The 26,718-nt window shown below is 37.9% G+C and overlaps 1 protein-coding gene across 1 annotated transcript in view; it reads right to left on the bottom strand.

Annotated features, from left to right (window-relative positions):
• Positions 1-7,882: 7,882 nt before the first annotated feature.
• Positions 7,883-26,718, bottom strand: part of LOC127948436 (receptor tyrosine-protein kinase erbB-4) — a 158,851-nt gene continuing 140,015 nt past the window's right edge. Inside the window, exons 21-27 of the mRNA XM_052544872.1 lie at positions 19,425-19,580; positions 19,047-19,122; positions 18,484-18,630; positions 17,784-17,881; positions 17,532-17,702; positions 15,993-16,296; positions 7,883-15,446 (exon numbers count right to left, since the gene is read on the bottom strand). Coding sequence (XP_052400832.1) covers positions 14,620-15,446; positions 15,993-16,296; positions 17,532-17,702; positions 17,784-17,881; positions 18,484-18,630; positions 19,047-19,122; positions 19,425-19,580 — 1,779 coding nt within the window. The 3' untranslated portion in view covers positions 7,883-14,619. The remainder of the gene's footprint in view (positions 15,447-15,992; positions 16,297-17,531; positions 17,703-17,783; positions 17,882-18,483; positions 18,631-19,046; positions 19,123-19,424; positions 19,581-26,718) is intronic.

Genomic DNA, 26,718 nt, shown 5'->3' with positions numbered 1-26,718 from the left:
AGTTCATAGTTTCATATAAACTAATATCTTCAGCAGATTTTAACTTATGCATGCCTCTCATTGTTTTTACACACTCTGCAGTCAGATTAACAGTTTAATTATACACAATTATATAGTTTATCATTTTAATTGCATTTCCCCCATTTCTTTGTCTTTTGATCATATTTTGAATCATATTTTTGAACATATTATATAATGTATATATACCCTTACATGCTACAGTACTTTCTTGTCAGTGAAAATAAATATGTTTGGTGTGCATCTGTATGGGATCAGCTTTACAAAACAGGAAATGGAGAATGCTGTGTCATAACTTGGTGTGATGTTGTGGAAATTACAACTCTCCATCTCTGTCTCTTATCTAGTGGGACATCAGGGAGAAAAAACGAAAGCCTAAACATGCAACCAGGGCAAAATACTTGAGAATATCCATGAAGCTTGAGAGCAGGTATTCTGCATACTGATTGGGTGTAACGAGGCTGTTCTAGGTGGGGATTGAACCCGGGTCTGTTTGGTCCGAAGTCACTGAATTAATGGATTGAGCTAACTCCCCACTAAATGAATCCAAGAGCAGGGATGATCAAATGGCCAGGAGTCGTGGGTCTTCAACAAGACAAAACTTTACTAATAGAAAGTGCAACAAAACAAGAGAAGCTGTGCTTCCAAAAAACAGTACAAATAAAAATAGACACAAGGGTCCAAAGACTTAAACTTAGGCAGACTTAGCTTGCAACAGGTAACATAGGCTCAAGACTGAACAATAAGGCGTGGCACAAACACACTTAAATAAGGCAAGACACAGGTGTGAGGCATCAGGCATAATGAGTGGTAGGGTTCAGCAGGAGTCTGGTGAGGGTTGCCACCTGCCGACCAGGAGGAAAATAGCAGTCCTGTTAAGGATTCCTTACAGGAGTCCCCCCTCTAAGAACGGCTCCTCACGTTCACTTGGTGGAGTCTTTGGGTGCGACGAAAATCCGTGATGAGCATAGGGTCAAGAATGTCTCGAGCAGGCACCCATGAGCGCTCCTCTGGGCCGTAACCCTCCCAGTCGACCAGATACTGTACTTTTCCTCTGACCTGACGAGAATCCACCAACCTACGCACAGTGTAAGCTGGTTGTCCATCGACAATCCGGGCAGCTGGGGCGGTCTTGTGAGCTGGGGATAGAGAAGAACAAACGTTGGGTGAATCCTCATGGACCTGGGCAGCTGTAGGCGGTAAGCTACTGGATTTATCTTCCTGAGGATCTTAAAAGGACCAATATAACGTGGAGCCAGTTTGCGAGATTCCACCCGCAGAGGCAGATCTCTGGTTGCGAGCCACACCCTCTGACCCGGACGAAGCACTGGTCCCAACCTCCGATGCCGGTTTGCATGCCTCCGCTGTTGTTGAGTTGCCTTCAGTAAAGCTGTCCGGGCCTTCTTCCAAGCCTGTTGACAACGGCGAACTAGTTGAGCAGCAGCAGGGACACATACCTCTGCCTCCTGACCAGGGAACAGAATGGGAGGGAAACTGTACTGGCACTCAAAAGGGGACATGCCTAAGGAAGAATGGTAGAGAGTATTATGTGCAAACTCTGCCCAGATTAATCGAGAGCTCCAAGTGGTCTGATTGTCTGCTGCCAAACATCTCAAAGTTTTCTCGATCTCCTGATTCACCCTCTCTGTTTGCCCATTAGACTGGGGGTGAAAACCAGATGACAGACTGATGTCAGATCCAATGAGACGACCAAAAGCCTTCCAGAACCGGGAGGTGAACTGGGAACCTCTATCGGAGACAATATCCTGGGGGAATCCATGAATCCTGAACACATGCTGCATTAGGAGCTCTGCAGTCTGGCTAGCTGTGGGAAGTTTGGGTAACGGCAGGAGGTGACAGGCTTTAGAAAATCTATCCACCACCACAAGAATGACAGTATTACCTTGGGATTCAGGCAGACCTGTGACCTAGTCCAGAGAAATATGCGACCAAGGATGTTTAGGGATAGGTAGAGGATGCAGTAGTCCTTGAGGGTGGGTTCTGAGCTCCTTGTTCTGGGCACACACAGTGCAAGCGGCGACAAAATCACGGACGTCCCTTTGCAACTTTGGCCACCAAAATCTCCTTTGGATGAGCTTGCAAGTTCTAGAGGACCCAGGATGACCAGAGGGGAGGGATGCATGTGCCCACTGCAACACATCAGAACGTAGGCGGTTAGGGACAAAAAGACATCCTGGTGGACCATTACCTGGATTCGACTGATGCCGTTGGGCCTTCTTAATGGCTGCCTCAATGCCCCACTGAATAGCTGCTATTATTTTGGTGGTGGGAAGGATGGGTTCTGGTCTGGCCTCCTCTTCTAGGGAGTCAAACTGCCTCGAAAGTGCATCTGGTTTTGAGTTCTTGGAACCTGGGCGGTAAGAAAGAACAAAGTCAAACCGGTTAAAAAACAGTGCCCAGCGTGCTTGGCGGGAATTCAGTCTCTTGGCCTCCAGAATGTAGGTTAGGTTCCTGTGGTCGGTCCAGATGTGGAACGGGTGCATGGCCCCTTCCAACCAATGCCTCCACTCCTCCAATGCCACCTTTACTGCCAACAGCTCTCGGTTTCCAATATCATAATTCTTCTCTGCTGCAGTTAGTCGTCGAGACAGATAGGCGCATGGGTGAAGCCTGTTGTCGACCCTGGCTCTCTGGGACAAGACTGCCCCTACCCCTACATCAGAAGCGTCAACCTCCAACACAAAGGGCAACTCTGGGTCTGGAAGGGTTAAGATAGGGGCAGATGTAAAGAGTCTCTTGAGCTTGTTAAAAGCTTGATTGGCCTTCTCAGTCCACATGAATGATCGGGCAGACTTCTTGGTGAGTGCGGAGAGAGGTTCTGCAACAGAGCTGAAGTTTCTAATAAATCTTCTATAAAAGTTTGCAAACCCAAGAAAACGTTGTACCTGCTTCACGGAATTAGGTTGAGGCCATTCCTGCACTGCTCGCACCTTGCCAGGGTCCATCTGGATGTTGCCCTTGGAAATGATGAAGCCAAGAAATGGGGTTGAAGACACATGAAATTCACTCTTTTCCAACTTGACGACGAGGCTGTGTTTAAGTAACTGGGAAAGGACCTGTCGAACATGTTGGACGTGTTCTTGATAGTTGCGTGAGAAAATAAGGATATCGTCAAGGTAGACAAAAACAAACTTGTTCAGCATCTCCCGCAAGACATCATTAATCAGTGCCTGGAAGACAGCTGGGGCATTGACCAGGCCAAAGGGCATTACTCTGTACTCATAGTGGCCCGTCGGGGTGTTGAAAGCGGTCTTCCACTCGTCCCCTTCTCGAATCCTGACCAGATGGTAGGCATTTCGGAGATCTAATTTGGTGAATATGGTGGCGCCTTGCAGGATCTCAAATGCAGAGGTCATCAGGGGCAGGGGGTAGCGATTCTTAATGGTTATGCGGTTGAGACCCCTGTAGTCGATGCAAGGCCTGAGGTCACCATCCTTCTTCTCAACAAAGAAAAACCCTGCTCCAGCAGGTGAGGTTGAAGTACGAATAAAACCATTATCCAAGGCTTCCTTGAGGTACTTCTCCATAGCGGTCCTCTCAGGGGCAGAGACAGAGTAAAGCCTACCCCGCGGTGGGCATGCTCCAGGAACCAAGTCTATAGCACAGTCATATGGTCTGTGAGGGGGAAGGGAGGTGGCTCGGGACTTGCTGAAGACTTCCTTGAGGTCAGCATACTCTGGAGGAACTCTGGACAGATCAGGGAGAAACACAGGAGGCATAATACTCTGGGTTTTTGAAATGGGAAGCTGCAGTGCAACCGTGGCCTGGGGAACTTGAGGCGACTCAGGGTGAAATGCTGGGCACTTCGCGGTGGCAGATTTAAACTGAGATACAGGTAGCTCTTGATTATCAGACCTGTCTGTTTTGAGATTGGCAGGGCACCTGGATAGTCTCGAAATTGGCTCTGGGTATACCTCCAGTTTCTCAGTAGAATGGCAAAAAGAAAGAGCAGAAACACAACAGTTAGTTCCCCAACCTTTAACTACGCCTCTAGACCAGTCAATATTTGGGTTGTGACAAGTTAGCCATGGAAATCCAAGAACTAAGGGGAGTTCTGGTAACTGGATAAGAAAAAACTGTATTAGTTCCTTGTGACCCCCAACTTCAAACTGAATAAACGAAGTGCAGTGACTAACCTGTCCCGACCCCAGAGGTCTGCCGTCGCGAGCTGTGATGGTTAGAGGTTTCTGGAGGAGCATGGAAGGAATGCCCAAACGTCTGGCCACATCAAGATCAAAAAAGTTCCCCGCAGCCCCAGAGTCGATGAAAGCACCAAGCTGGTGATTCTGGTTGTTGTGGAAGATGGTGGCTTGGATAATAACTCCAGAGGTTGTAGGATGAGGGAAGATATTTACTCTCGTTCCAGTTCCCCCTTTCCTGGACGAGAACTGGCTTTTCCCGACAATTCAGGACAGTTGGAGCGGAAATGGCCAGACCTTCCACAGTACAGACAGCGTCGCTCCCTCATCCGTCGATCCCTTTCTGTCTGGGTTAATCTTGTTCGACCCAGCTGCATGGGCTCCTCCAGATCACTGGGTTTCCGGAGTGGTTCAAAAGTATTGGAAAATTTCCCGACGTCGTTCCTGTTGTCGTTCTCGGAGACGATGATCTATTCGGATAGCCACCTCAATTAAAGATTCCAAATCCGGAGAAGGGTCTCTAAAAGCCAACTCATCCTTAAGTTCCGGAGACAAGGCCTGGTGGAATGTGGCCCTTAAAGCTCGCTGGTCCCAGCCACTCTCTGAAGCTAGGGTACGAAACTCAATGGCAAACTCTGCCACACTTCGAGTGCCTTGAGAGAGTCGAAGCAAACGGTAATCCACATCACCTGTGCTGGCTGGATGGTGAAAGACTTTCTTCATTTCAGAGATGAAGCTGCTACTGTTTGCAGTGAGTGGTCCCCCGTTGGTCCCACAAAGCCGAGGCCCAGTCTAAAGCCTTGCCAGTAAGAAGGGTTATGATGTAAGCAACTTTGCTACTCTCTGTGGGGAAGCTGCCAGGTTGTAACTGAAATACTAGGGTGCATTGAGTGACGAACCCACGACACTTCTCGGGACTGCCATCAAATCGTTCTGGTGCTGGTAGTTTAGGTTCTGACAGGGCGGCTACCACTGCTTGAGAAGGATTACCATGTGACAGCTGAGGCTCTTGTGACGAAGAAGCTGGAGCCTGAAGATTTAAACGTTGAAGAATTTCAGTAAGGATCTGCTCATGTTGCTGAATGGCAGCAGCTTGGCCTGATATGGCAGACAGAATGCGATCCACATTAGATGGTGGTGGACTCTCCTCCGCTGGATTCATGTTTTCTGGTTCAGTCTTGCTGTAACGAGGCTGTTCTAGGTGGGGATTGAACCCGGGTCTGTTTGGTCCGAAGTCACTGAATTAATGGATTGAGCTAACTCCCCACTAAATGAATCCAAGAGCAGGGATGATCAAATGGCCAGGAGTCGTGGGTCTTCAACAAGACAAAACTTTACTAATACAAAGTGCAACAAAACAAGAGAAGCTGTGCTTCCAAAAAACAGTACAAATAAAAATAGACACAAGGGTCCAAAGACTTAAACTTTGGCAGACTTAGCTTGCAACAGGTAACATAGGCTCAAGACTGAACAATAAGGCGTGGCACAAACACACTTAAATAAGGCAAGACACAGGTGTGAGGCATCAGGCATAATGAGTGGTAGGGTTCAGCCTGAGTCTGGTGAGGGTTGCCACCTGCCGACCAGGAGGAAAATAGCAGTCCTGTTAAGGATTCCTTACATTGGGTAATGGCAATCCAGTTAGAAAATTTAGTTTTTGAAAATAGCATGCATTCAAACTAATTTCTGTTTGATAGACTATGACAGTAATACGAGATCAAACCAAGACTATTTTATACAGTATACTTGTACTTCATATGAGCCAACAGCACAAAGCAACTCTGATATCCACACCTTCTGATGAAGAAAAAAAAGAGAGAAAAGTGTCATTTGAAAGGGTTGAGCGAAGGAAAAATGATTCCATTAATCCTTGAAACTGTTGATTTTTTAAAAAAATACTCTTAAAAAAAAAAAAAAAACAAAACAAAAAAAAAACCTAACTTTCCTTTTACTTTCCTTATTCTTTTGTGGGGATTTTAATGTAATAGACACACTTGCAAAAAATATCTAAGAATGGGAGCTTTTAGGGAGAATAAGGTGAGTACAACTTTAAAGTTAGTTATGAGAATAAATTTACTTGAAATGTTTTTTGGAGTTGTTGCGCTTCACATGAGACATTAATAGCCTACAGATACATCTCAGACTGAAAGCTTGTCTGTAACAAATGAGACTAGGTGGGATGAACTGATTAGAACAATATATTGTGTTACTTAAGCCTTTTATTCCTGCAAAACAATAAAAATAAAATAAAATAATGCTGCAAAAAGAAAGCATGAGAAACACAAATACAGGAGTGGAAAAAGGGGACAGGCTGGTATGCAAAGATGCCAAGGGATAATTAAGATTTGACAAGCACGTCTTATACTGCTTTAATGACACAGCTACCTGACAGTAAAAGAAGCAAAATGCCTGTCAGTGTGGCAACCCCAATTAAATAGCAATTGTTGTCCAACAATGCTGTCATCAGAGCAGTAGATAAAGCCTGATTTTGTGTAATTGCATGCCCTGTAGATCTAACGTGGGCCTGTCTCAGTGAGCTGACACTTCTTTCTACAAGATGTTGTTTTGCACATAAAAAAAAAAAAAAAGTTCTTCCCTATAGCTTCTGTGCACTCATTGTCCCATTGCACCTTTTCTAACATTAGACTTAGCTATCACTAATATTTCATGTTATTCCTTATGTTTCAGGGCATTTCACTTTACGCTTAATCCTGCAAACATGCAAATAGAGTGCATCGGGATCCGGAATTTTAGATTTTTAACAATAACTGACAAAACTTTAAAAATAGACCTGCATTTTGCTCCAAGGTTGTTGATCGATTTCATATGAGTTTGTTGAACCTATTTATATGCATTATTTTACCTTAGTTTTACAATTATAGTGAAAAACTACATTACCCATGATGCTGTGCAGGATATTCCACCAATTAGATACTTAGCGTGCAAAGCTAATTCACTAATGATCATTAAACCAGGGATAAGACATTTGAAATGTGAAAAAATATATCCCAGGGTTTGGTTTATCCAGGGTTATCTATTTCAAATGTGGAAAAGTTACTTATTTTCCTAAGTGATCAGATTAATGCCTTAGCATACTAAAAACTATGCTGAATATCTTAGCAACACCCTGACAACCACATGAGAACCCTGACTGCAGGCTAACACAACTTTTTGGCATTCTTGGCACTTTTATCCACCCGATAAAATGAGCTGGGTTTTACTGCATAAACACGTTGAACACCCAGCATGCAGTTAGCTGATTAGTATTAATATCAGAATCTTCAGAGAAACATCCCAGCATTGGACAGTTGTGTTTTATTTATGACTCGACTGAAAGTCTCTGAGTTCAGCAAAAGATTTCTGTTGAATAGAAGATAACTTTGTGGATACTCGTACACATAACTAAGGAATTTTTTTTAAACTTTGTTGCGGTGGAATACATGATGTGTACGATCAAAAACATTCATTAAAAGCATTAGCAGCAACGCACTTTCAATGCTGCAAAATGGAATAATGCACTGTCAGATATAGATTTTGATGCTGTTTGATGTGCGACAGTTTTTGCCCTTTTGATAAAACAAATAAGATTAATTTATAGTATATAAAAGATCATGTTTATGATATATTTACAGTTGATTTTTTAGGACTTTATTAGAATTTTAACCAACATGCTGCATGCATTATTATGGTAGTAAACCACACACTTTCTTCTTCAAATTCATTTGATCTTTATTCATATTAAATTGAAAATATACTTTGTAACAGGATCATGTAACAAATATGAAGTATTTGTCTTCAGTTGGCATTCAGTTTGGTGGAGGGTGATCATTACCAATTAAAATGGAAACAGAAAGGGGAATGATTTGAACCACAGACCATAATGAGTTTTGTCTTGGGTGTTTTTATGTTATAATATAAAATAAAATAAAACAATCTACTCAACTGACAAAGCTGTAAAACACAGTGGCCCAAAGTTAATTTGGCCACATTTATATCTGAATATCACTGTTAACAAAACATCAAACCAAATAGCATTCAAAGAAAATATTTCACAAAATTAAGTCTGTTCAATTTTAAATTATGAAGCAATACACTGCTCAGCATAGTAAAATGCATTTTGACACTTTCCAGTTAGACACTGACAGGAACTGACTTCATACATTTCATAAAAAAAAAAAAAAAAAAAAAGCTGAATCCCCAGCTGGATAAATTTGATTCTGAGAAACTTTTAGTATGATTGCAAAAGCCACTTGGTTTAACATTTTGTTATAAAATGCATCAAAAATAAGTGTGATTTAAAGAGACAGTTCACCCAAAAATGAAAGTCTGTCATTAATTATTCACCCTCATGTTGTTGAAAGAAGGTCTTGGGGGTTTGGAACAGCATGTGAGCGAGTAAGTTATGATAATTTTTATTTTTGATATTATGAACTATCCCTTTAAGTGTTCGAATACTTTTTTAGGCTACTGTAAATTATTTTACATATTTCTAGTTAGGTTCGCACACACCACCATCAGTAATAATTCACTGGCCACCCAGTGATTTTAAAGGGGTCATATGATGCGATTAATTTTTTTCCTTTCTCTTTGGAGTGTTACAAGCTCTTGGTGCATGAAGAAGATCTTTAAAGTTGCAAAGACTAAAGTTAAGACTGCCACGTCCCCCTAAAACGTCTCGTTCTAACACTCCTCAATATGTTTACGGCACTATGTGGAAATATTTACTTAATGCCGCACAAATGTTCACGCAAAGAAAGAATGTGTGGTTTCAGTAACCACAGTAAGTTTTGAAGCAGTCATGTCAGGGAGATCCTGTGTGTATCTAGGCGAAAGCAAAATCACTTTATTTGGCCTTCCGAAAGGAGATGCATTTAGTAATCTTTAAGATTACTTACAACAGAACAGAAATGCATTTTATGGACAACCATTTCATAACCCTAGGAGAGGAGGTTATTCTGACTTTGCTACGACAATCTGGCACTTCTGAATCAGCTACTGTAAGTATGTTTTGCTATCAGTTTAAGTACTTGCTATTGAATGTTCAAATGCAGAGAAAGAGAGAGAGAGGGAGAGAGGGAGAGAGGGAGAGAGAGAGATACAGTCACATCACAGTGGAGTCAGCTGTCTTAACCGTGGCTTTTTACTGCAAACACATACAGTAGGCGCTTCATCACTGTGTCTGTCACGCGACTCTTCTCCCCTTTCGGGATTGAACTGATGATAAAACTAAGGACATTATCAACTGTCTTTACATTTATTTTGAAAGATGAAGCTCAGAATTATGGAAAGGGGCATTATATTTCCAACGAGTGCTTGCTGTGTTCGGCCAATCACAATGCACTGGGTCAGTTGGCCAATCAGAGAAGACCTCACTTGTCAGAAAGGAGGGACTTTGTAGAAAACAACACGTATGAAAAAGACGGGGTATAGAGAACCTACAATAATGTACAGAATTTTAAACATAATGTGTCTTTGGAACATTACAGTACGTCAACATATTCTGTTACACCAAATACACAAAATAATGATCTTTAAAAAAGCATCTTATGACCCCTTTAAACAAATTATACCACAAGTGCTTGAGTGGAGCAGTTTTCTCATAACTCACCATATACATACGATCGTATCTAATAAAAAGCAATCAAACCAAATGCAGACATACAAAACAAATATATAATAAATAAAGATAGTTCACTCTAGATAGATCAGTATTTTGTTTTAAAATTATGTTGACAGGAGTAGATAATTATTTGTCTTAAACAGTCATATTTACAATTAACAAAGGTAAAGAAATAGATAAAATGGGCACTTATGGAGGGAAGGAAAGGGCCACAGTTAACCGTAAAAGCAGCAAGAGAAGAAATCCACAGAACAAAGCATGACACACAAAGAAACAGGCCCGAGGAAAACAGAACATCACTTGAGATCAAATCAAATACAAAGTTACTGACACAATGTCAGACCATTACTACAGATGGCACAACAGAACTGAAGGGTTCATGACAAAGAAAAAGTCTTGATGCAACAGTCTCTATATATTTACACTCCCCATAAATCTTTCAACACTCTACAAAAATACTTTTCACTTTTCTTCAGAGAAACACACTTGTTACAGAGCAGTCACTCCAAATGCCTGTACTTTCATGGCTCAGAAATACAGTGGATTTTACTGCACACAAAATGCTGTATGTTTGTAAGTGTGTACAAAATTTCGTACTCTGCACTACATGGTGTGTCATATATGTACATATACAGCTTGGTAGATAGTGAGTTACTGTAAATTGTGTGTATCTTATTCTCGGCAGTCCATAAAAAATGCTAAATTTGTGTAAAAAGATGCTTCCCTGCAGTGGTTCCACATGCATCAGTTTACATGTCATGTTAATGATTCAAGTAAAATGATGAAATATGATTAAATAATTTTAAATATGGTTCATTTAAAGAATTTCAGCCAGTTTAACATGATCTCATAACCACACAAAGTGTGGTTGACTTATCAATGTACTGAGAAAATACAAACAGCAAACACTTTTACACTTCCATTCAAAATGTTGGGGGCATCTTTCTTTCTTTCTTTCTTTCTTTCTTTCTTTCTTTCTTTCTTTATTGTTTCAAATAAATGTTAAGTATTTAATATCCATTAAAAAAATCCATCTATCATGGTTTCCTCAAAAGTATTAAGCAACACAACTGTTTTCAACATTTATAAGAACAAATGTTTCTTGGGCACCAAATCATCATACCAAAATAATTTCATAGGATCATGTGACACTTAAGTCTGGAGTAACGATGCTAAAAATTCAGCTTTGCCATCACAAGAATAAATTACATTTTAAAATATATTTAAATAGAAAACAGTTTTATCGTTTGTTTTATTCAAATATTATTTTACCATATTTATTATAATTATAATTATAATTATTTAAAAATATTTTTACTGTATTGCTTTTATCAAATAAATGCAGCCTTGGTGAGCATAAAGCACAAAAAGACCCCAATTTTTTAAATGGCAGTGTACATATACATTTATAGGGAATTGAAAAATTTATACAATAACAGATTTTGTGGGATTTTTTTTTTTAAAGTTAGACATGTAAAAGGGTGTACACTTTTAATGCTCATAACTTGATTCTAAATGTACAAATATGTACACATGCACACATGTACAAATACCTTCATCTAACACTGAGATCACACTGGCCAATAATCTATACTAAAACAACTTAAAGCTGCAGTAGGGAACTTTTGACGCTCTAGCGGTTAATAAACAGAACTGCTTGCGTCTTGCGGAAGAACATTGTAGCCGGAGCTACTTCTCTCTGTTTATGTCTATGAAGAATCACAAAGGTACTGGGTTACTGGGTTACTATTTTAGAAGCAATCTAAAATAGTCCGAATATAAACACTTATTATAGGTGCACCCTAGTGATTCAGGACAAGCTAAAAACACGGTTTGGAAAATGGATTCATGGTGTACTCGCTTATTATGTTCATTTTTCTACATTTTGAACACAAACAAAGTTACGGACCGCAGCTCTGATTGGTTGTTTTTTACCGGGAGCGCATTGCTTTCTGCAAATGGCAATAGGACACTGGGAGGAGCCAGAGGAGCTTGATTTTTTTCACAGATTATCTGTCTCATATTCTACTGTCAGGACATAATGACAGGTTTAATAAATATGTAAAAAATATTTTTTTTACAAAAGTTCCCTACAGCACCTTTAATTCTTCCCAAAAATGACATTTGTAAATCAAAGTTTCATAATGATGCCTCAACATTAGGCTTTGTGATATTTGGCAGTTTAAGACAATTGAATTGTCTCTTATTTAATTAATTGTAAGAGTTATGTCTTTGTGTTTATATGCCACAAATTGGACAAAACGTCACCAAAATGGGATTATTTTGACCTACAAACTAGTAAATACATCAGTAAAAGCTACACAGAAACATGAAACTACAAGTGACAGTAGTTTGGGAACTACAGGGCAACACTTATTGTATGTGTGCTACACTTGCTATGAGATGTGACAACAGACAGACAACTACAAAAATGATTTTACACCACTGACAGTAATACAGACTAACGTCTGTTTTCTGAATTATGTTAGCGCTGAAGATTGGCACATGAAAGTCTTTTTCTGTTTGTAATTTTTCAAAATACAGCTCAGTCATGTGAAATTGTGATACTTAACACAGCATCACATATCCAACCTCCTTAATTCAAGTAAACCTGCTGTTTTAACTAGAAAATGTATGAAATACAATGAAATGCCCCAATTAAAAATGCATAGCAGCCACTGTGAATAAATAGTAATGATAACAAAATAAATGTTGTGCCCACATTCCGTTTTCCAATTATAGATCTGACAAAGGCTCAGTACTGACACTGAAATGCACTCAAAATTACTAGTGATTATGTTAACAAGAAGATTAAAACTAAACACATTTATTTGATTTGCTAACTTCAGTTGGAATCAGAACGCAGTCTAGACGCAAAAACGAATACCGAGGCAAAATATAATCTACAAACACAGAATATTCATGATTGAAAACCAACATAAAACTGCTTTCAAAACCCAATTTACATTTAACTGTGTTAAACAGAATAGTCAGAATTTATTTTATTGATTTTAGATTGTGAATATTGGCATAACATGCCCTGAATGAGAATCCGCAAACGTATAAAATTCCACTTAAACCTACTTCTGACAAGGTTTTTTGACAGGGACATGGAGTCTGAAGGTCAAGTTCAGTAGGGAAATACGTACTTGTTCAAATCGATCATTATTTGCTTTTATTGCCGTAATGTTATTACATTACTATTAGCTAACTTTAAATTATTCCATTAACTATTAACAATGAATATAATTTAGAAAGGCTGTAATGTCTGCAACAGTAGCTTCAACAATGCAGTAGCTAGTTGTCTACTGGTTAAATAATTTTGAAGTCAGCCACAAAGGAAAGCCCTTTCAGCAGAACGAGTTACACATTATGATGAACAATTATAAAACATGGATGTTAAAAAAGTGGAATACCAGGAACATTAAGAAAGTAAAAAGGGTTGATTTAATGTTGACCAACTTCCTTTTGATAACATATTGACTAACTCTGGTTAAGTCTTTTAACTAAGAACTGAAAAGTAACAGTTTTAAATTCTGACAAAGGGGAATTAAAGTTTCCAGAAACCCTTTGTCAGTGCTTACTCAGTTCAGGTACCGATAAAGTAAATTAATGTAAACACCCTGTAAACCATTCAGTGCCATTCTTCCTGATAATTAATTCTTCATATCTCTCAACATTTGAGTTCACCGCTCATCAAATGGTAATAACCCCTTTGACGATTATTGTATTGTATTCCCAATATGAACAAATGCCTCCCAGTGCTTTTATCAGCCTCCTATTCAACTCATTGTACTGAGGAATTCAACTGTCCATAATTTCACAATCCTCTCAGGTCTAACAGTAGTTGTCCCAGTAGGGCAGCAGTTTTAGCGGTATGAAGGATGTGCTGAAAAAGTGGAAGTGTTCCAGTAACAGAAATATAAAATTCAAGTGCATATCCATGCCTAGTTTCTGTCCATTCATTTTATATATATATATATATATATATATTTTTTTTTTGAAACATCCATGTTCTGTTTCAAACTCAAATGGAACCACCCAGCTGAAGCCACCTGCTGTACACTCTTAATTATAAACAATAATAATAATTAAAAAAATCCTTTATTGGTTCTCTTTGGTTCCAGTAAGAACCTGTAACATTCAGTGAATCTTTCCATTGCACTAAATGTTCTATACAGTGGAAAATGTATTTTCACTAAGAAAAAAAAAAAAAAAAAAAATCTTTTTAAGAACTGTTCACTGAAAGGTTCTCTGGGGAACCCAGAATGGTTCTTCTTTAGTCGGGGTGTCCAGAATTCCTGGAGGGCCATTGTTCTACAGGATTTTAGTTCCAACCCTAATTAAACACACCTGCACCAAAGTAATCAAGGTCTTCTGACTCAATGGAAACTTCCAGGCAAGTGTGTTGGAGCTAGCTGGAGCTCAACTTTGCAAGATATTCGCCCCCAAGGAGCAACACTGGACACCTAAGTTCAATAGCATTGCTGCAAAACTTTGGAATTTGGAGTGTACTTAATATCTAATTTTACTAAATTAATGATGTTAGTGCATCAGATTATGCGCCATCCCATGTGAGAGACTTTAAAATACCTGTAGAGGAGGGGGAAAAAAAGTTCCTGGACAACTGGTGAGGTCTTTGTGGATGGATGGGTTGCACTGACTTTTCCCCAATGGTTTTTATGCCACATTTTCTGTGATAATGTCAGTTCAGTGGTTTACATTGTTTCTCGTCCCATTTTTGACCACCAGAGGGTTAAAGAAAGACATTTAAGGTGCTGGTAGAAGAACCAGGCTCTACAGAGGACGGAGACCTGGAGGTTAGACCACAGTGTTCCTCTGCCGGTATGGAGGAGGAGGCAGAACTGTTCCTGGCTTCATACCAGACAGATATTCAGGGTTTTCAGCCACGGCAGGCTTAATGTGACCATTCTGCTTGTAAAGGAATTTGTTATTGCAGATCACTGAAGAGTCTTGGGTGTTTTGAGGGGTAGCCTTGGGCGGAAGGCTTTGCTGCCAATATTCAGGATTGTCAAAGCTAGTCTTGTACATCTTGTCCACTAATGCGGTCCCAATCTGGGTGCCCAGTTGCACCGGATGACCTGGAAGGCCCACTGTGCCACCTTTACCAGACTTTGCCAAGTGAAACTGTTGGGGTGAACGATTAGATTTGTTTGGGTGCCCTGGTTGGACTTGATGGCTCACTAGACTGATCTGGCCTGCTGGTGCAGGCGGGACAGATTTGCTGCCATGATCATGAACCAACTCAACTGAATGGGTATGTTGATCATTTTGGCTCATCAGTCCAGGGTGTACGGGCTGAACTGGTGGTATGGCGAAATGAACGTGCGGTCCGTGGCTATGATGGGGTTTTCCCAATTGTGTGATATGGGGAATATGAGTGCCTTGAGTCTGGGCTGCTGTGGTCACCTGCAATGGGATGGAGACTCCATTTTTCCTTAACATCTCCTGGTTCACGCCGCAGGTGTTGCTGAATGTGTTGAGGTAAAGGGGCTCGTTGATATACTCGTCTTCACAATTGGGCTTCCCATCAGGGGTGCTGTGGTAACCAAGGTTGTCTAGCGCATGGATGTCTTTATTTTTACGCCTTGTTACAAAAGGATTCTCCTCAACAGGGTTCAGATGATCTGCAAAGAAGATAGACATGGATAAAACATAGGACAGTAGTTACACTTTACTCACCCTCATGTCATATTAAAACTTTTTACTGTAGTTTCTTTCTTTGGTGAAACATAAGGCAGCAAATGTGTAATGATGTCTTGGCCACTTTTCATATAATGAAAGTGATTGAGGACCTGGTCTATCACACCAAAAAAAAAAAAAAAAAAAAGAATTATATATATATATATATATATATATATATATATATATATATATATATATATATATATATATATATATATATATATATATATATATACACACAATACCATAATAACTTTATAGCATGTTTTCAACAAATTTATAGACAACTAAATTAATACTAAAAACTTTGGTCCCTATTCATCGCAATTGCATAAAAAATACTGGTACATTGTTCAAAATGTCTTGATCTAAATTTCAAAGAGTAAAAAAAAGTCATACAGGTTCGGAATGGCACAAGTGTGAGTAAAAAAAAATCTAATAATAACGGTCCTATTCACAAATTCTATAATAAATATTTGAGAACATACTTGTGGAGATCTTGTCCTTCATAGGGGACATATAACCATCTTCATCTGTATCTTCTCTCTGTCCTTTCTCTCCCAGTAGGACAGTTGGGTCTGCACTGTAACGCTGTCCACTGCTGTCTACTGAGTGAGCTGTGGGCTGTTTCTTTAGGCTTCCATTGCAGTGTTGCTCATCTGCTGGGTCCAGACCTGATCTTTGTATACCTGCCGAGACAGAGGGGCCACTTCCTGTAGCAACTGCCTCATGAGGTCGGGATCCTATCACCTCTTCAGGGCACACACTTCCATCATGATAAACAAACTGGTTCTGATCACAGGAGGGCAAAAAAAAATGAACTTAAGGTAAGAGATGTCCATAGAAAAGATATTTAGAACAAACACAATATATACAGTGGGGTCCAAAAGTTTGAGACCACTGGTGAAAACATCCTATCATTTTCTTTGCTTTTCATAATTCTCAATGTGGTCTTTTGGAGACCATTGTATTGATCATAATGTATATGTGAGATTTTTTACACTTGTTTTACACTTTCTAAGCTATATCAAAGCTCAAGTTTAAAGTGGTACGATATTGAATGAAGCAGGAAGTAAATGTAATTTTGCCTTTTTTTCTTACTCAGGTGAAATAAAAGGCTGTGACCAACTTGGCAATGGAGCAGAGTCTATTCAAACAGTAATAATAAAAGCAAGTTTCAGTGGTTCTGCTCCATATAGCGTTCAGTGCCAATTTGACCTCGGTTTGACCAAGTTTTTTTTTTTTCTTCTTGGAAAGAAATTAATACTTTTATTCAGCACAGATGCATTAAATTGATCTAAAGTAAAAGCAAATATATATACAGCATTTTTTTGAAAACATATATATTATATATATTTTTTTTTTTACATTGTTACAAAATATTTTCAAATATATGCTGTTTGTTTGAACTATGAAAGAACCCCCCCCCCCCCCCCCCCAAAAAAAAAAAATCTGAATGATAATTTGACACTGAAGACTGGAGTAATACTATTGAAAATTCAGCTTTGCATCATAGGATTAAGTTCAATTTTAAAAGATATTAAAATAGATATATGTTGTTGTTTTAAATTATAATATTTCACAATGTGACTGTTTTACTGTATGTTTTGATCAAATAAATAAAGCCTTGGTGAGCATAAGAGACTTATTCCAAAACTTTAACTCAGACTTTTTGAATGTAAGTCATTTTTCATCATATAGGTGAATGAACGAACAAACAAACCAACAATATTAATAAACAAACACAACGTTTTGAAACCATGCTGATAAACTGGGATGGAAAATCTATCATTATTGTAAAACCTGGAAACAATGGTTATGTTAAAGAAGAATTTACATTTTTATGTAATTATGTCCATAAATGTACTAGGAATTAAAACACATGATGTCTTAAGGAAAGGGCAGAAATTAGCAAAACTAAATAAAACAATGAAATAAAATCGAATTAATAAAATTAAAAACATTTTATTGTTTGTATTTTGATTCCTGCTGTGAAGTGACATAGACTGTGGTACCATGGTGCTTACTTGATTTGCATCTACATGTGGGTGTGACATATGGGAAGTGGGAGGAGCATTTAAGGAATGAGGAACCAAGTACTCCTCAGCATCCATCAGGTCATCCAGCTCCTCCTCATCTAGAAGACTCTGGAAGAACTTACTGTGGTTGGGGCTGGGCAGCTTCATGCGATCGTCCCCCTGAGATGACATACAGTATTATCCACTGAACTCCAGGAACGTTTCAAAATTTCAAGCAGAGAGAAGTTAAGCAGTCCCCACCTGTATGACGAGGTATCTTTGAGGGTCTCGTGCCATGCGGCTGAACTCTGCAGCGAGTTCTTTAAACCGAGGCCGACTATCAGCATCAATCATCCAGCCTGGAGGTGAAGACAGGCCAACGGTAAATCCGTAACACTTAGCAAGTAAAATTGTTCTGATTGTACTGTATGTCAGTGTAGTTTTATTATGTTTACATTTTCATATAATAAATGAATACGCATGCATTTTATATATTTGCATATATTAAATTAGCTAGATCCTAATTAATTCCATTTAATTTACCCTCCAATCTGACACATTACACACATTGAAAGCAATAAAAGCGGATTTCATGCAAGAATGTTACACTCTCTGAGGTGTTATAATTGTTATGTTGAAGCAAATCATAAACGGCGGCTTCCAGTCAAATCTGGTTATGACGAACAGATCTAATATTCATCTCTTTTCACTTCTTGACTGTGCCAAAACAAATAGAGTGCAAGTGCATAAAGAGAGCTGGATATAACAGTGAAAACAAATCCAAGAAGAAAGTACCAGATTTGGCTATCACTTTTTACATTTAACTTCATTAGCACAATGGCAAAGCATCATTTGATTAGGTGAAGTACATCATTTCTGTGCCACCAAACTGAGTTGAAAAATAACAACAGTTTATTGATCGATAAAAAGGAAAGCAAGAAAGTCTCAGAATATGACTCACATTTGACCATCACCATGTAGACGTCTATGGTGCAGATGGGCGGCTGGGGCAAACGCTCGCCCTTCTCCAAGATGTCTGGAATATCACGTGTAGGAATCCCATCGTAGGGCTTTCCTCCAAACGTCATCAGCTCCCAGATAGTCACTCCTGAATCAATGTGAAACATAGTCCACTGATAGCTAGAATGATGGAAATGAAACTACAGGAGGTGTATGTGAAACTTAAAGAGAACGTCTTGTCTTCACCTACATTTACTTGCATTACCTTGTAGAAAACAGTATCCCATTTTTGTGTTTTATACAAAAGTTTTATACTTCCAGCTATGCTAATTTGCATTTAATCCTTAATTTTGCTAATAGAATTCTTTGAGAACACAAAATTTAAATAAACTGTGTGGCACTGTTAGATGCCCATGTGTAGCGCTGTTCTGCTTCCAATGTTATATTATATTATACTAATATTATAATATAAATAATATATACATATTATAATATTATTTTTCTAAATTTGATCAGAAAGAAAAAATAGTAGTTAAACAAAATTTGCTTCACTGTGTCTCTCACCATAGCTCCATACATCACTCTGATGTGTGAACTTCCTGTAGTGAATGCACTCAAGGGCCATCCACTTAATGGGCATCTAGAGTAGAAAAAAAGTAGTGCATTTCCATATCAATGCAGCATGACAATTTAGATAGTTTTGATTAAAGGATGTACTGTATAATAATGAAGAATACTTTAATTGATTCAGGGAAGGTATAAAATGCAACATTAACTGAGCGTCCCAATAAGAACCATCAAAATTTCAGGATTTAAGAAAGTGCTTTACAAGAAAAACTGCTGGCTAACACAAATTAATACTGCTGATTTTCCATAAATCATCTTTGGATTTGATTTGCTTTTACCCTGAAGTGCATTTTGATGCATGTTTCAAACACTGACCTTGCCTCCATCTGCACTGTACTCTTTTTTATCGGTTTCCAGGAGTCGAGCAAGTCCAAAATCAGTGATCTTGATGTGGTTTGGAGATTTCACCAGGACATTACGAGCCGCGAGGTCCCTGTGCACCAGACGCCTCTCCTCCAGATACATCATACCCTGCCAAAGAGGAGACAAAAAGGGGGCACAGTCCTGGTTCATATCACATAGCAACAAGTAAAACAGATCATACTGTACCACATTACAGTAAAGCTACTTCTCTACCTCTCATACAGACCACCACTATACAAATACATCAGGGATTTAAATATGGTCCTGTCAAATTAGATTCCCTTCCTAAAGATAGACAGTAAATTAGTGGGACATCTAATCAAAGTTTAATAGCGTCTCCTTATTTCTCTTTACCCATGTTCACTTCCATTTTGCTGCTTTGGGTCACTGTGCATTAATACTCATCTTAGTGTCTCTACAGAAGTTTGCTCATGATTTATGGCTTTATGTTAATCTTCAATTAAAATGCAACTTCCAGGCCTTTGGGAGGAGATGGGAGCTGTGCTAGAGGGTTGTTGAATCTCAGCATTTGCTTGAAGAAAATCTCTGATAGGGAGGTTCAAGGAAATGGACCTGTGGGTTTGTACTAAGTGCTGAACAGAGTCATGATAGAAATGTCTGTGGCCACACGACAGCACCATGAAGGACAACAACACATGAATTGAGCATTGAGGATGAAGCTGAAGTGAAATCGCAAGAATACTGGCCACTGGAAAAAAAAAAAAAACACTGTACAAATAGTCATTAAAATGTGTTTGTTTGAGTTCTGCTGTGTAATTGGCAATTTTCAGCACAATTACACAATGACAAAATGGATATCCTGCCAACATGTCAATGAACGGAAGAAAAAGAGAAACGTTGGGTTGCAAGAAACAAAAAAAAAGACTAAATTAAACTCACTCAAGGAAGAATGATTATTAATTATTTTCATTTATATGCACCAATGTAACGATGCATATTAAAAACAGCAACACTTTTTAAAAGTGTGAAGCCAGCAATGACTGTGTACTGATCTTAAACTGTGACAACTTTTGTGTTACACACACATACACACACACACACACACACACACACACGTATATATAATACAATAAACATGCCACACAGAGACTTCTGTTAACATTTTGAGTGATGATGCAAATTAATTCATGCAAATAAATAGTTGAATCAGAGTTATTAATGGGAACATTTTCAAACTAAACTATATTAATTGAACATACACACTTGCAACATTAAGATCAAATATTCTGTGAAATCTAATAATAAAATAAACAGCATACTAAAATATATGCAATTATGATATGAATATATAATTCAGTGCATGACATGCTTACATTGACTGCAATTCATGCTTTTAAGAGCTTTCTAAAAATCATCACAGGCAAAACATCTTTTGTTTTGTTTTTTTTTGATTAGAAAAAAAAGTCCTACCAATGAAAAATGATGCTCTTTGCCCTCATAATGGTGCATTTCAAGCATCTCTCAACCAGCCAAAACCCTTGACTAATTCACGACTCTCTGCGAGATGTCATTTGACAACTTTTTCTTCCAGAGGCAACAGTTACCACTGCTCAGAGCTACTTATGCAGCTGTCTGACAATTTATGTGAACATGCATGAGTCAGACAAGCACCGAGTCGGAAACATTGTGTTAAAATAATTTTTCTCTGTGATATGGAGAGAGACACTGACCCATCCATCACACGCCGGCACTACATACACTGCTTTGAGAGCCGCCACTGCACACTTTCTACACACACTCTCTCACATTTACTCTCTCCCTCTGCACACATAAGAAGAAATGCAACATATAATGCAGAATATCTTAAGCTATCCATGTAGCATGCACATATTGAGTGAAAAAAATAAAAATAAAATAAAATAAAATAATATATATATATATATATATATATATATATATATATATATATATATATATATATATATATATATATATATACACACACATTTAATTTTATTTTCTCAAAAAATGGTCAGTATAAAAAAATTGTATTTTTGATTTCAAGATTCTACCATATTAGAATATCACAGTTAATTTAAACACAGACATTTTACACAGCATCAATTCAAAACCAAAGGAACCATTAGCAAGTTAATGTTCAAAATATTGTATGGCTGTTGAATATAAATATACAAATGAAAAATAAATATGAGGTAGATTTTAACCATTGTCAGCAGAAACACTACAGGAGGTTGACGTTGTCATGAACAGTATCCAACACTGCAATCTTGAATCTTCCAATATGATCTTCATTCTGGGATCAAGGAAGCTGGATCTAGTTGAATTAGCATTCAAATGATGAGCTTTACTGCTGCCGGCCTCTAATGTTTCTTTTCATACAGAAGCTCTCTATTCAACCAAAGAGATGGGCTAGGCAGTGAGAAGCAGCTCTTTGTGTGTTCAGTTTGACTGAAGTCAGATTAAAGCAAGAGCAAACCCTGTCAAAAGCTACCGGCATTTAGTATTACAGGCGTCTTGCAGGCTAGCGTAAGGAGCAGGTCCAAGCGTTGGCGTGACATGCATGTAAGCAGGGCAGAGCATTCGAGTAGCATCCCTAACCTCTGTTCTCTTGTTTTTACATCTGCACTACTAGAGGTTAAAGTTTCTCTAAACAAAAGAGAAGAGGCTCCCGCAGTGCCCTATTACATCTCTTTCTAACCTCTGGCAAGGGAAATAACAAATATTAGACGTGCATGACCATCGGGGCTTAATTAAAATCGGAGAGCGAAAGCTGCTTCTGTAAAGAAGAGGGCAGGAGAGTGTTTGAATGAAAGAACACAGCAAAAAACATACTCTGAAAGATGTGTTGTGGGTCAGAGGGCAAGGTTGTTGGTAACATAACAATAATGGTAATATTTTATTATAAGGTTTAATTTATTTATTAATTATGTTTTTTTTTTTTACATTGTTTGGATGTCTGTCTGTTCTTTAAAATATGGTATATTGTCCATTGTTGGTTCATAGTAGCTAATGCAATAAATAATTTTATAATAACTTATTTTGTTACTGGAGGAAGCATGGTTATGGATTATGGACTTAAAACCAGTGAATTTAGCTTCCAAGTTAAACTGCCTTAATAATGTATTTGTTTCTTACATGCAGCTTTTTGCTTTACAAGACATTAGTACTTGTGTGGATTACTTTCGGATTATTGTGATGCTTTTATCAGACGTTTGAACTCTCATTCTGATGGCACCCATTCAATGCAGAGGATACAATGGTGAGTAACTAATTTAATGTTACATTTTTCTCAAGCTGTTCCAATGGAAAAAACAAAACAAAAAAACAAAGAAAAACTATCTAAATCTTGGATGGCGTGAGGGTGAGTAAATATTCAGCAAATGTAAATTTTTGGCTGAACTATTCTTTTAATGCATAACTATGTGATCAGTCCTAGTTTATTCACTACTCTTGCACTGCAAACGCTCTTCAACCTACATTGCAAATCTACATGCACAACAATGTTGTCAGTTTCCTTGATGTGTTATGGAGGAGGAGGATAACAGGACTACATACTGTCTGAAAAGCTGTAGTGCGTGGGCAGCACAGGAGGTTCATCAGACAACATGGTATAATTTGCGATAAATACACAGGAGCGGTGTCCATCACACACTGCTGGAACAAAGACAATGATGACTAACTGCGTCACGCTCCACAAAGAAAAAAATGATGTCTTTTCTGCTAAGCCTCAAACCCATGAAAGTTTGCAGCTAGCTGGCCAAAGAAGATGCGTAAACATAATTTGTTATTTATGAAAACTCAAGACTGAACTTGATGCTGTTTGCTTCATACATGATCAATCCAGTTTTCAAGCATCGACACAAAATCAACTTCAAACTTCATTTTCATGCTGTGTCTACACTGGCGCATGCTTTCAAGTTTTAATAGTACTTTACTGACATGATTGTGTTTACATACAATATTGCAATTTACATGAAGCCATGTTTCATATGCTGTATAAATAGGTTATATTTATTCATAAATACAGCATTGGTGATACTGTATAAGAGACGTCTTGCAAAAACAAAATAAATATTTGAATTTGAATTATTTATTTTCAAATTATTTCTTTTTTTATATATAGATATTATCATAATTTGTGATGAAAAGCTGTGATGGGCCTTAAAAGCCTGAATGAACCAGAATTATTGCAATAGCAGCAAATTTCTGAAAAACTAATTTGACAATTTACAGCGGAAACCACTGCATGATGTATTCAGATACATGCTTGCAATTGTCGCATTTGTACTGATTTTTCAAATGACAAATTATGTTATGCAACAGATTCACTCTACACAACCCTGGAAACTGGAACATGAAAGACAAATTTAATGTAAATTTAATGAACCGAATGACAGTGCATGCAATATATTACAATCAGTTTTCAATTTTAGACTGAAAAAGACTTGCCTTTTGCTTAAAACCACATCTGTTGCAAATGTGGAAATAGACAAATTTCAAAGACAATGTGTTATGAAAGACAGACAAAAAGAAAGATGTTCACATAAAACTATTTATAGCTGGCTAAAGCACAGTTGGCTAAAGCACAATCCTATATGAGACTGAAATCAGATGAGTGAATGGAAAAACATCCGCATTAAAATATTAGTATTATTTCAGTACTGGATCAAGATTTCTTCCTTTGCCCACATCTTCAAAAGCAAACATTACTAAATCATTCATGAGCACAGAGTCCCATCAGCTGCAGGCAGCTTGAATTAGCCCAGTTCACATTTATCTGTGATGAGGACACCTCAGCTCTTTTCATAGTCAACCATCTTGAAATGAATGATCAAATCAGACCTCCAAACCCAAACTCCACACATCTATTAGTGAGGCGGATACCTTGTGTTAACTGGAGGGTTTCAGAGGCTTTCTGCATTTTCCAGAGTGATCAGCAGGCTGAATGAATGCACTTATTTAGCTTGGATTAGGGATGGTTTGAGAGGGGATGGAAAAAGATGAATGCCAGCTTTTAACAGCATAAACATAAAAAGGTGATTTAAACTAAATAAATATACAAACAGAAAGGCTTTTTAATAAACAATATATCTAAATTGATTTGAATAGAGAAAAAGCAGAAAAAGGGGTGGGGGACCTGATGCCCCACTAGTGAGTTGCATTTGCTCAGCTAGAAAACAACATATGCATTAGTGGATGTCTTAAAGGAATAGAAAGTTGCTGTAAATGTACTCTCCCAGGTCATCAAATCGCTTGGATGGATTTCTTTATACGACATATGCAGCTTTTCACTTCACAATAAATCAGTAGACTGACTGGAGACGTGTGGATTATTTGTGGATTATTGTGATGTTTTTATCAGCGGTTTGGACTATCATTCTGACGGCACCCATTCACTGCAGATGATCCATTAGTGAGCAAGTAATGTAATGCCATTTCTCCAAATTTGTTCTGATGAAGAAACAAACTCATCTACATCCTCAATAGCCTGAATGCGAGTACGTTTTCAGTAAATTTGTATCTTTAGGTAAACTGTTTTTTAAGATATGAAAGAGGAAACTTTACAATGTCAGTTGTACATGAAAGTAAATTGCTTCATGTAGGAAAATACTATGCTAAGAAACACTAAACACTAAGAACTGAACATGATTAGCTAATAATCTAAATGGAAGCAGTGATGATAACTTGTTTTTTTGCAATACATCTCTAATTTTGGGCAGTGGTGTAATGTAACGGAATAATAAAAGTCTACTTCGCTACAGTACTTAAGTATTTTTTGGGAGTATCTGTACTTTAGTGTCTTGAGTTTGTATATTTCAGCCAACTTTTACTTTTACTTTTACTCCACTACATTTCCCGAAAGATATTCGTTACTTACTACAAAATAAAGTCGGAAAAACACAGACTGCAACCCAGCAGGTTTGACGAATCAGTGGTCTGGCATTAGCAAATTAGACTCCTAAAAAGCACCAAAAACAAGTGATTCAGTGATTCACTCATTAACATGGTCAAATGATTTGTTCCTGAATGAATCAGCAGTTTGAATTAATCAACTGAATCTCAGTGACTCACTCATTAACAATCTTTTGCTGTCAATTTAAAAAAAAAAAAAACCCCAAAAACAACAACAACATGCTGTTTTATTTTCACATTAAAAATGTTTTAAATAATTTCTAATATCAGTATTAAACGTTTTATGTTAAAGACAAAACATTATTTATCCATTTGTAACTGCAGATTAAATGCATCCACGCCCCCTCTAAAATACTGTACATTAAACTGTGTAAATACTAAATGCTATTTCAGATGCACATTCCAGAAATATTTTCTTATGTTGGAATGAAAGACAATTACTGAATGGAGTGCTTCTTATTCTTACCTAAAAATACAAAATGGAAGAAAGAGTTAAAACTGAACACAATCTTGCTACTCAAGCTGTGTATGAACATTTATACACACACACAACACACACACACACACACACACACACAAACATGCATTTGTTTTTGTGAAAAGTGGGGACATCGAAATCCCATAGGTGTAATGGTTTTTTATACTGTACAAACTGTATATTCTATGGCCCTATACCAACCCTACACCTAACCATAACCCTCACAGAAAAAAAAAAAAAAAAAAAAAACGAATTCTGTATGATTAATAAGCTTTTTGAAAAGTCGGGACAAGTCTTATATCCTCATAAGACACCCTCTCCTTGTAATACCTGTGTCATACCCATGTCATTATACAGAGTTGTGTCCTGATATGTCACAAAAACAAGAGCACACACACACACACACATACACATACACACACACACACACACACACACACACATAATGTAAAATCGCTTAATTTCCATTTTCCATTTACTTGCACTTTTACTTTTAGTTACGTTTAGAATTTAAAAAAACTTACTTTTTTGCACTTAAGTACAATAAATATAACATACTTCAAGACTTTTATTCACTTAATATTCTAAATGGTAACTTCAAATTCTAAGTCATTTTCTGGTAAGTTATCTGTACTTTTACTTGAGTATGGCTTTCAGGTACTTTATACACCACTGATTTTGGCATTCTTGTTTTCCTGGCAGAGAAGTGCTAGATGCTGGGAATTATTCAAATGACACCCATCATCTGATAGAGGATATCACTTTAGATGCCAAGTTAGCTTTGAAATATGCAAATGGTTCTACCATAGCCACACACTTTATCCACAGAGAGACAGACAATGTTAGAGACCACATATTAGCGCACTCATTTAT

This window comes from Carassius gibelio, chromosome B1, assembly GCF_023724105.1.
Source record: "Carassius gibelio isolate Cgi1373 ecotype wild population from Czech Republic chromosome B1, carGib1.2-hapl.c, whole genome shotgun sequence".
NCBI classification, from domain to species: Eukaryota; Metazoa; Chordata; class Actinopteri; order Cypriniformes; family Cyprinidae; genus Carassius; species Carassius gibelio.
The sequence above is the reverse complement of the archived record's forward strand: the minus strand, read 5'-3'. Positions and strand labels throughout refer to the sequence as shown.